We start from the raw sequence: 11,899 nt of genomic DNA on the forward strand, positions 1-11,899 counted from the left end.
CAAATGGACTCGCTATCGATGGAACCGTCCGGTTTACTATCGTACCGGGGTCTTGACGGGAGCGCTGTGGTTTCCCATCGTTCGCACTTAAATCATAAAAATATGCCGTAGGACGCTGCCCTCGCTCGTCGCGAACCAGCGAAACTCTCGAGCACTTTCCGACGGGTAACACTTTGGCGCACCTTTCGCGGTTAGGTGGCGATTATTTACCCTAGACCGAACTACCGGAACAAAAAAAAAACCCTCTTAAACCCGAACCGCATGAACCGGAAGGCGCTGGGGCGAACGATTCGATAAGAGTTGATTTTCGTTTCGGCTGCCGACAGTTGCAGCGGCAGGAAAAGGGTGGATTTCCGTTGGATGGTGGGTGTAAATTTACGTCCCACAGTTTACTGGAGGGGTTGTTGAACGAACCTTGAAACATCAACACGAACTGGAGCTATTCTAAAAACACGCACGCAAACACACGCCAACACATGCACAGAGTAGCACTTGCACTTTCATCCACTTGGGAAGCAATTCGGCATTGTTTTGCGTTCTGAAAACAAACAAAATGGAGCAAGGTGAGTGTGGATCACAGAGCGTCACCAAACGGGTTCACGAAAGCACTCCGGCGCAGGGAACCTTTTTTGCGTGATAAGTTGCCCTCAACCCTTGGTCGTGTTTTCCGCAGTTACCAAACGCGATGAAAACATGCCACTGGTGGAGCGGGAGCATCGCACCATTTCCGTGATTTATTCGCACACTCGCGCACCCGCCCAAAAGTCGCCTAGTAAACAACGCCTAGGTCAGCGCTCTGAATGACATTTGCTGTTGAGGACGCGTTTATTTCACATTCCTCATGCGGGTAGTGGATCGAGCTCGGCAAGGACGAAACCGGCAGGTAATTATGCTGATTAACGCACCACTGTTCGTGAGTGAGAGGTCTCGCCCGCTGACCCAATGTCTTCGTTATAGCCCCCTGATACTGAGCAAATGGTACAGGTCTAGCATATTGTGGGGCTGGGTGGTTGGGCCAGTTTTTCATGTTATTCTACCACGATTGAACTACCGCACCCACTCACGCTCGGTGCTTTCGCTCTTGCACACACACACACACTTTTGCTGGCCCGCTCGGTGTGCAGTAATGAAAACGAACCCAGAGCCCATTGTCTACGAGCCAACAAGGCAGCCTTGCAATCAGAGGAATTCTCGCAAGGCTCTGATAAAGTTTGAGGGCAGCAAAGCTCACTTTTCACGCACCGTTTGCAAAGCACCAGGGCAGCATTTCGATTCACTTCACCAAAACGTCATTGCACGCGGAAGAGTTTGGGACTGTTCTGTTCCGTGGGCTAGTGTCACTGCTGCTGCTGCTGCTGCTACTGCTGCTGACCCGATGATGATAATAATGGTACAGCTTGTGATGCTGCATTTTCTCCAACCTCTCGCGGCATGCTGCGCGAAATCACAAACACAACGCAAACGAACCGTGTGTTGGTGGAGAAGCTGATAAGAGCGAACCGCGAGACCGACGGAACGTGAAAAAGGACACACAAGGTAAAGCTGTGGTGCCGTCGCCTTTTGCAACACCTTTCCACATACTGCCGATCTGATCGGGCGGGAACAGACGATACTGTTCCTGTTCGAGCTGCTGCACCACCCAAAGCCAGCCGTTTAATTAATCGCTCCACCAAAATCAAGCGTTGTCACACCTTTCCGTTCACACGTGCCACCCAGGTCTGGTGCGGATCTGATCCAGAATGCTCCGTTTTATGGGAGACCCGAATACGCCGAGCACGGACGGTCCGACACAGAGGCTCACCGATCGCTGAAAACAGACTGACATTGTCGCGGACGAGCGTAGTAAGCGAGACGTTCGTTTGGACGTTCTCGCTCAGCAACACTCCGAGACGCGCTCAATTTCCTTGCCAGTAATCCCGCCGCAGGAACGGCTACGGTGTTTCCTCTCAGGTGGCCACGTCCAGGCATGGGAGAGAAAAACGCTCCCACCGTGCGACTGGGCCGGAAAAACCAACTTCACTCTCCACACGAGACACGAGCACGAGAGCAGGCCGCCGGAAAGGAAAGGACAATTGGAGCGAGACCGAGATGGGGCTCGAGTGAGAACGAGAGAGTGATGTGCGTGTGTGTGCGTGCGTGTTAGTGCCATTGAATAGGGGCTGTGATGGCCAGTAAATACGCGGACAGTGTCCTCCATGCTGTGACAGTGGAGAATCGACGAAAATGACATTCACTCCTTGTACCTGTCATCACTTGCAATCTAGTACACCGTTCAGCTGTCAAAAGGGATGGCTTATGCGTTGAAGACGGGGATCCGTATTGGTTTTGTTTTCCATCCAGCTTCGCAGTTGCACGTTCGAACGAGACAATAAGGCGACAAGATAGCCTTCGTAGTAGAACACATCGTAGAACCCGCCGCTTACTGCTGCTCTCGCACTGCCTATTACTCTCACCCGGCATCGGTGGTGTGTGAGTGCGGGCTGTTACAAACGCACATGTTCGTACAGCGAATGTCCTTGCTGTACGTGAGAGATCCTACGTTCTCAGTAAATAAAGAACTTTTGGCTTCAAACGCGCATGTATTGCGCGAGAGCAACGTGCATCCTCTTATGGAAGGGATCGAAGCAGGCGAGTGTGTGTTCGTGCAAACACGGCTCCATTCAGAAAGAAAACACAGCAAAACGCTTGCTCTGACTGGCACGAGTCGGCGACAGGTGGTATCTTACTGTCAGACCGAGCGATATTTGCTTTCTGCTAAAATTCGAGCTCGACCGTATTCGAGCAGTTACGGAAGAACGTCCGCTCCGGTGCTGGGGTCGTCAGGTGGATCAGATTGAATGCAGTATGCATGGTTTGATTTGATCAGTTTTCATTATCTCGGAGTGAGCGTTTTTTTCGCCCCCCGAAATATTTCATATTCCGCTTCGCGGTTAAAGGTTAATTAAACATTGAGCGCTTCGTGTTGCGATTAAAAGGCAGACGGCAGCCGGGTCCAGGGTGCGCGCGCGTTCGCGTTATGAGGATTACGTGCGAAACTAAATATTTTATTCGCCAAACCTTTACCGACGCCCTTTTGGAGCCGCGTTGCCGGCGTTGTTGATATTTGGGGTCTCATCATCGAATAGCCGTAAAGCCCCTCGGCGAGCAGCCCGCTGGGAACGGGCTGGGTTATGGCGCCTTGGGTTTGCGTTTCTTATTTTCGTTGATCACTCGTTGCCGCTCGTCAACGGTGAAATGATCCGAAACCGTTGGAACCTTGGCCCTTGGGCAGGGTGCGTTGAATTATGAAGCAAACGAATCCTCCTGGCCCTTGTCGGTAAGGGCCCAACTCGCTGAAGTAGAGTCACGCGAGGCCACGTGTGAGCAGGCGAAAGTCCACCCGGACGTGGTTTCGGAGGAACGTTGGGTAAATTTTTGATACACTTCAATATCCAAATTTGATCAAGCTGCACCTGGTGCACGTTAATGGGGAGTGTAAGTTCACCCGGCAATGTTAATTCCACCGGAATGCCCCTCGGAATGCGATCCGGTGGCATTTGCGTGTTGGGAATGCTCGTACGCGAGAAAAAGATAAAAAGCTCATCCCAGAAGAAGTGAAAAAAAAAAACCATGTTATTACCTTAAATATCAGAATGATCAATTTGGGGCTTAATAAAGCAGCAGGACGAACGCCGTTCGTCCCTTGAAACGCGTTTTTGTTTCGGTGCTCCAATCTTTTTTTGGCTTCTTTTCACCGTCCCGCACATTTATGATTCGCACCGACCTCGCCTGCGCAAAGGTGGTCGGAAGGCGTGAGCTTGTGACGTGGAATAATAAATTCAGCAAATATTTACATCGACAGCTGCGTGGGACTCACTTGGCGCCATTCCGGGCCGTGTCGCTTGGCGGCCCGCTGCGATGCGTTCGGTGAGCAACGAGCCGAATTTCCCGGCAGATGGGGGTGGCGTGTTGATTGGGCACATTTGAGCATGAATATATGTATGTGGTTGTTGGGGCGTACGGCGGGCGTAATGCCGAGTGAAAAGGGAAATAAAACGATGTTTAAACTATGTAGGTACAGTGATGTTTCTTTTTATGCATGAGTAGCGAAAATGTTTCGTGTGGTTTGTTTGCTCTTTTTGCATCCCCACACGCGTGCGGCTCTTCGCATTAGCGGTCTGACAATATTATCAATCGTCAGAATTACAGTCACGAAGGTTATGTTTAGATTTAGGTATTTTTTGTTGCTTTACCACCTCGCTAATCCTGCGGGGCTAGAATTAAGACGTAAAAGTAACACATTCATCGACCCAGTGTTGTTTATGCATACAGCAATGGAACAATTTCAATGAGACATAGATAAATTGGAGCACACACGACGTGGTAGGTACATGTTTGAAGCATTTGGATGAAGCTAAATTTAAAATAACTGGAAACCTCGCCGCAAATCATCACTGAATATTGAAAGTGTCACGATGAGTATGGTTAGCGACATTTTTCCTTAAATCCATCTGACGGATACATCAGTGTCAGCGCAAGAAAACATTCCTGGAAATGTGAATAAATTATTGATTGCCGCCGCTTTCTATCGTTTTAATAAAAGCTATCTTGCCTGCTTGACGCTAGTGAAAACATTTCCATTATTAATGCTGATTATAGGAAGACGAATAATTCGCTGGCTCGCTTTCATAAGGATATTATCCTTCCGTCGCTTCGTGGTAAACACATGCTATTTTTAACAAGACCTCGCTGCGATCTAAACTACGAGCGCAAGCTCCAAGCGCTTTGCTGATAAAAAAGTCCTGCTCACCAAGCCGACGGAGGGAAAATCAATGGCAATTGAAGCCATTCGTCCCGTCTCAGATCCCGCTATTGGTTCTTTTCAGAATGCCAGAGAACGGCGATGAAACAATTGTCGACCGAATCGTTACCTTCCGAGATTGTAGTTAGAACCATGCGCTGATCGATTTCCAATACGGTTGGCAATTCCAATCCCCTATCCCGATTCGTCCTTGAATAGCCCTACTTAGTGGTAACAAATGGAGAGAATGAATAGGTAGCCACCGGAACAAAAAAATAATCATGCTCAGGCTTCATTCGGTTTTCAGGCACGCTCGTATAGGAGGTTTGGCGTGTGTGGGCAAGCACGGGCATGATTTTCGCTTTATGCTGTGTTGGTTCCGTAGTGCCAGGATCGTTTCAAGGAACCTGTGATTGAAACGTATAGGCCTCCCTCGTCGTTCCCACACTGTAATGTGACAAATTCACCATCAAACGGAACCGGTAACATGCCGCCGTTGAACACGGTGATGCGACACGGTACGCTTCTAACATCATTAATCATGCACAGGAAATGATTTCAAATGGAAAACCCAATCGAAGGACGGTTCGATGGTTTTTATGACCCCACATTTTGACGTTTACTTTACCGCTTTATTGTGGTGAAGAAGGAAAAAACAAACAATAGCCGCTCTGAAGGGGGTATTGTGTGATAGTGAATCGGACAACCATTAACATGATCGCTGCGAGTCGAATTGGGCAGGAAATGAGTGCCTAATATTTAACGCTTTTCACTACACAATGGCATGGGGTGCTTTTTTAAGCACAGGTGCGTAGCATTATCACAATGTTAATGTTGCTTTTCTATCTGCACGCAAGGGTAATTTAATGCGAGAGCACTGATACGAAGCTACCAACTTGGTACACTTAGCATGAATGATTGAATAATCTCATGGAACTTGGTTGTTATCGCAAGGCTGCTATAAATAAAGCTTGAATTGAAGCTTGAAGTTAGAGCTAAGGTTTTGTTCTACAAAATATCAAAAATAAATAATTTGAAATGAGCAGTTGACGTTTCCATAAGCTGGGGGTCTTCATCTGGTCTTGTGTTATTTAAATATAGATTGGGGCAGTGTTGCTTTTTTGCTTGTCGATTTATGATGTCAGATTCAAATTAGAATCAATATCTTTCGATTGAACGTTGAATTGGTTTGAATGTCGTTCATTTGCATGCAAATCCGAGCTAATCCTACACGATCCCTGTTTTATGTTAATTTAACAAGACCGTTTAATCTGCATAAAAGTTGCTCTGTCGCCGTTCACTCTGCAGATGCATTTTCACACAAAACTCAACAGCAGTAAGCCTTCACCCGTCTTAAGCTTTTGCGCTTTAGCTCCACAACCGATCCGAGGTCGTGTGGTTAATTCACGATTGTACGAAAAAAAAAAATACCTCCACACAACCAGACGTGTATGTCGTTGGAGTGAAATTGAATTCGACACCTTCGCGCACCTTTCGACTTTTTGCTCTTTGAAAGCATCACACCAACGCTCCTGTAGAAAGGGAGAGAAACGCCCCGTGTTGCAATTTAAAATTCATAAGCTTTACTGCATACCGCAACGGCAAAAAGTTCTAAATCCTTTCACTCTTTTCTTTATTTATGAGCTCGGATTTAAAATGGACGCGATGTCGCACGTTCTCTCGTGTTGAAGACGATTCAAGCGCACACACCAGACCCATTCCATCCCGGTTCGCGGTTCTTCGCCTTGACCTCCAACGCTGGTGGTTTTAATCCTGCGTCTTGCGAACTTGCACATCGTATTTTTGCTTCTCGGGCTCGTTTTTTTTGTGTGTGCATTATCTTGGTTTTACCTCATGGCTTTTCTTCTCGACAAAGGCATCAATTAATAAGGCCGTACCGAGGCGTGGCCGGAGGCACCTTGCTTTTTGCTCCGGAAGACAAAAAAGCGTGTGCTTGTGCGTGGAAATGACGGTGGCAGGCATTCGCTGGAAATTAGTCACGATCACAAAGTTTGTCTTGTGCAATCTGCTCTTGCCGCTGACACTGCGCGTATCCTGGCGTACAAGAGCAGCATCAACCAGCATCGATACACTTCGATACACACCCTCGCCATTCGTGGTGGGTGAGGCATATCGATTTAGTGGGTCAGCTGAGGCAACCATGTCTTACTTCGATGCCCCTTTCGTCGGATCCAACGTTCGGTAGACGGGTTACCAGTGGTGGATCCATCGGGCCGTAACAGGACAGTTAAGGAGCTGCAAATTGCATCGGTAGATTAATTTTCAACTTTGTTTCGATTTTTATCCTTCCCCCAGCGGTGGCGGTGGAGGAAAGTTTTTTAATCAAATTCAGTGAGCGAATCTGGCGGAGCGCTGAAACTGACGTCGAAAGTCGGCATGGTTTGCCACGCAGCACTGACGGAGCTCACGGGCGAGAAATAATTATAGTGCGCTCGTAAATTTCAGCAGATCGGTGATTAATGAGTAATCCGGGTGAGTTGCCGGTTTCGCTCGCGTAAATCAAGCACATATGCTTTTCGACGTGTTTCGTACGCTTTATCGATGGCTAGTGTCACATAGTGATGGAAGTTTACAATGTTGGAATTATAATTCGATTATACAGATTTGTTAAAAATGCTTAATTGTATAATAAATTCAATAAAGGTATGTTTCACCAGTGGGGCGTATTGATATGTTTAAAATCTACTGTACTGTGTTAAAAAAGAGCTAAATATTTTTTACATTATATGATTGTTTGATGCTTTCAATTAATGATACCAATAAAATTTTAGTAGTATCCATGCTTCTCTCAATAATCAATGATTTTCAACAAACAAGACAACAACTCTACGATACAAGTACTCTACGATACCTGGTTCTACAATAATCAAACTTGGCCAATGAATATATGTAAGCTTGCGGTGGGGTTTATTGTAGCAAAGTCATGCTGTTTTTTTTTCAAATAACTACAGCTACATAACAGTGTACGTTTGGCAGTGAGCAAGATATTGATTGTTTCATTTGTGCGAGGAAATCATTTTGGAACACAAGGAATGGTAACTCTTGAGTGGCGTCTGTGTCACATATTAAACTGCGAACTAAACAGGGTGGTTCTGCTACAGCGTTATGATAAATAATACTATGTTTTACTACAGTCGATGCTTAACAATCGAACGCTTGAACTGAAACAATTTGAGCTAACAATGTATGAGCTCCAACGACTATACCAAATATACTGCTAAGCTACCGGGGAGCAAGGAAAAGCGACTACTAGATCGCCGCCGATCTCTAATGGTATGGTTACTGGGTTACCTAACTATCTAACGGCGTGCCATGTTGCATGTCTACTTCACTATTGACCTACGATCGAGATGCTTGATCATGAGATGCACATGGACAGAGCGTAGGCGGGGATCACCAACCAGCTAGTGGAATGGGAATCTATTGAAGCAAGCTTGAATGTATAAGTAAAACAACTATACCGTTCTAGCATAAGTCATCTCGTTCGTGGCCTCCGTGAAGGCACGCCTCAAGCGCGATCTCCGGCTTTGCGACAGAGTCTGTGGGCAGAGAAGCACACCCTTTCGAAGGATATCGGTTCGCAGTGTTGTTGATTAGCCAGGAATGTTCGGTTTAGTTGGGAAATACGATTGATGCGTATAGTTTTTGTGTGTGCCGCAGGTTCGGTGAGCCAGTTCCACCGCGTCGTGCAGCAGAGGAATGATCGTGTCGGTTTGTTAAGGTTAGACGATACGTTAATCAGTTAGCGACAACAGCGGTACGTTAATCCATGAACAGTTGCACGTTAGGAGCAATACATTTGAAGAACACATTGATGTTTCGCACACAGCGGTAACGGTTTCACGATGTCGATAAGCACAAGCACAATCGGGACGTAGACGACGATAAATAGAAAGAGATGTAGAGAGGGAGAAGAAAAACGGAAAAATAGAAAGAAAGAAAAGAAGGAAACATTGGTGGAAATTGTTTTTTTTTGTACTATATTTTTATCTATCGATTTCTATTTGCTCGCTTGGTACTAGGCATGTTTGGCTACGAAAATAGATAAAAATGCTTTTGCTCTAATTTGCTAAATGCTATTCAGTTACGGCTCGAAAATCTCTCCATTTATACGAAAGCGTGTTCCACATATGGTTTTAGATAAATTTTTGAGCAATTACTTACCATCAAAGATATTTGACAATTGAACAAAAAATACTTAGCTAGTGCGCAAAAAAACCTCAGACGGTTTGGATCCAATTTATTACAATTAAGACTATGATGGAGACGTAATGGTTGAAAACTAATCAAAAACTGCCTCATGGTTATTGTTCGATCCACGTTTCAAGATTCAAAAAAGCAAAAATATATTTCTAAATCAAGATGTTGCATGTACAAAGCTAATCATATCAGCTAGTGGTTCGAGTTATCAGCCATTTTACTTGCAACCAAAACAATGCAAACACAAAACATTCACCAGTACGAACACATGAGAAAATGAAAAAGAAAATACGAAAGTGATGCATTTCGTGTGCGTGTGTGCCTAGAAAAATGATCACCCTCGTACACGCACATCTAAGGGAAAACAAACACACTCGACACAGCGGTGCATTTTTGACGATCGTCGGCAGATCGACGAGCTTCACTCTTATGCAGGTGCATCATGTTAGCTTGTGACGGTACGCTATACATTGTAAGCATGTCTCGGAATGCACACACCTGTTCCTTTTCGCGCTTGCGAGCCACCAGCTAGTGTGGCAGCGGTAGTGGTATTGGGTAGGAGCAGTAGAAGTCATGGTGATAGTGGTGAAGGTAGTAGCAGAGTTCGGTTGGATGGATAACAGAGTAGAGTCGATTAGAAGGAAGATGAATGAATGTTTGGCGCGGGATAGAAAGGAAGAAAGATAATATAGATAAGATTATAGGATGAAACACAGCCGGTTGAGGTTCACGCCCCGGATTTTGCTGTTTTAAGAGCCGCGCTTAATGAATCCGGTGCCGCTGGTGCGTTTTGCGTCCTCGTCGGCCGTAATTGAATCCAAAAATTTCAATGCAAACCACCACCGAAAAAGTGGTATATTTTTAATGTCCTCAATAAAAGGATTTCGCATGGAAAGCTTCAGAAAACAAGAAAACCGGCACCGTTCTTCGATCGTGTGCGCCATTGTGCCGTGGAAAGTCGACTGGAAACAGGAACGCGACCGAACGCGAGCTAATCAACTCGTTAGTGAACGTTCGCGGAGCGAAAACAAATCGACCCCATGCACCACGCCTGTCACATGAAGTGATTGGGGATAACGAGCAAAATCATGTCATCGAATTAAAGGCCCGAACGGCGAACGGGCGATGTGAACGCACACACGCCAGGATCGATCGAGCTACGGATTCCCGTCGTCCTTCGGCACTGGCACTGGAACAATGCCGCGGCGCACAGACCATCAATCATTATGCTTAGCGTGCGGATTCCACGGTTAATGCCACACGGTGTGATGGGCAGCAAATTGGAGTCCTTGAATCCTACGGCATGTCACACTGCTGCCTGGCCATCTGGGTTTCCTGCAATCCGTGCGGGTGTTGCGCGACCCCGGAAAAGGTACTTGAGGGGCGTTGATTGAATTATGCAAAAAAGCAAGATTTCCTATGCTTTTTCTTCCCTTCAATTTCAAGTAATTACGCACGATGGGGGATCAACAAATCGAACCCGTGACGCGTGGGTTGGGAAATTTTCCTTACCACCCACCAAAAAAAAAAAGGGAATGCTAACCGGCCGACTACGACGATGACGTTTGGCGGATGTTTCTCCGGGTCGAAACCCGAGCGCGCGGGATGTTGTTGGATTCTATTTCCGTACGAGTGCGAGTCGTTTTATTTTTAAGCCACCGAGCACGTGCTCGCTCGTGCCCGGCCACTCGGCCACGCGACTTGCATGCAAGCAAAGCTTACCTGTTTGAACTGCCGCATGCCGCCATTGATGCGCATGGAATCGGCCGCTATGCCGGCGATACCGTCGCCAGGTTCACGGAGTTGCCGTAGGGACGAGCTCGGCATCGAGCAGGCATGCGCGCACTGGCTCGCACAGCAGGAAAGCGTGCTGGCTTCGGGTTGCGAGCTCTGGCGTATGATGCGAGAACCAGACGTCGGTGAGGAGGTTATCAACACGGGCGGTATCGCTGACTGCTGCACCGTGAGGCGGCTGTGAAGCGTGCTCCGGACGCTTTCCTTCGATACGGAGCGTGTGAGCTTTAGCGAAGACATCGGCGTAGTCGAGGCACGTCTATCACAGTTTCGGCACGCTCGGCATCTGTTATACGGGATCAGTTGGTAGCCGCTGCCGGTGCCTCCAGTTGAGGCGGCTCGATCGGCGGCTGTGATGCGTCCTGGGCCACCACTTCCACCATCGCTGTGGCAGGATGTGGACACAGCGATGGCTGGAGCCTCTAGTCGACAGTGTAGCTCGATGTCCGGCACGGAACGAGCGTTATGTTCGATATCTTCACCGGTTGCGCTTTCTTCCGAGCCGCCCAAACCGGTCGCCGATAGCTGTGGACTGGCCAGGTACGTTGAGGTACGGTCCTGACGGATCAAAATCGGCTTATTTCCACTGTTGGTGCCCAACACCGATGGGTTACCGTTGCTGCTTGTTCCCGCGATTGAGCCCGTGGCAACTATTCCACCCACCATTGCCGTGGGTCCGTTGAACGAAGAATGCGACGCCATTTTGGGTTTGTTGATGGTCGACACGATGCTGGAGCCGGACGTGGTGGTGGTACTGCTGCTGTTGTTGCTGGACATCACCAACAGGGAGGCGGTTTCGTCTGAGCTTCCGTAGCCAGAGTTCGTCGCCGGATCGGTATCATTCTGCAAGGACATCTTCTCACACGGGTGTGCTCTACAACGCTCTACGGGTTTTCACAAGCAGGGCCGGACTTTGTCTCCGTGCGTTTGGATACGGTTTTGTAGTAGAAAAAAAAAGGTTCTCGAAACTATTCGTTGTCTAACGTGGTCCACAGGGTAATGCTTTTGTGTCGTATGGTTGCTTACTTAGGTTGATTCTAATGAGCTACGGATTGGTCTGCAAGTTGAATGAAAGCGAGAGAGAGAGAGAGAGATGAACAGAAA

The 11,899-nt window shown here is 47.4% G+C and overlaps 1 protein-coding gene across 1 annotated transcript in view; it reads right to left on the bottom strand.

The window, feature by feature from the left end:
• LOC128721003 (small conductance calcium-activated potassium channel protein) overlaps positions 1-11,650 on the bottom strand; it is an 89,852-nt gene extending 78,202 nt beyond the window's left edge. The window contains exons 1-3 of the mRNA XM_053814705.1: positions 10,724-11,650; positions 9,500-9,529; positions 8,263-8,340 (exon numbers count right to left, since the gene is read on the bottom strand). Coding sequence (XP_053670680.1) covers positions 8,263-8,340; positions 9,500-9,529; positions 10,724-11,650 — 1,035 coding nt within the window. The remainder of the gene's footprint in view (positions 1-8,262; positions 8,341-9,499; positions 9,530-10,723) is intronic.
• Between the last annotated feature and the right edge of the window lie 249 nt (positions 11,651-11,899).

Source organism: Anopheles nili, chromosome 2, assembly GCF_943737925.1.
Source record: "Anopheles nili chromosome 2, idAnoNiliSN_F5_01, whole genome shotgun sequence".
NCBI classification, from domain to species: Eukaryota; Metazoa; Arthropoda; class Insecta; order Diptera; family Culicidae; genus Anopheles; species Anopheles nili.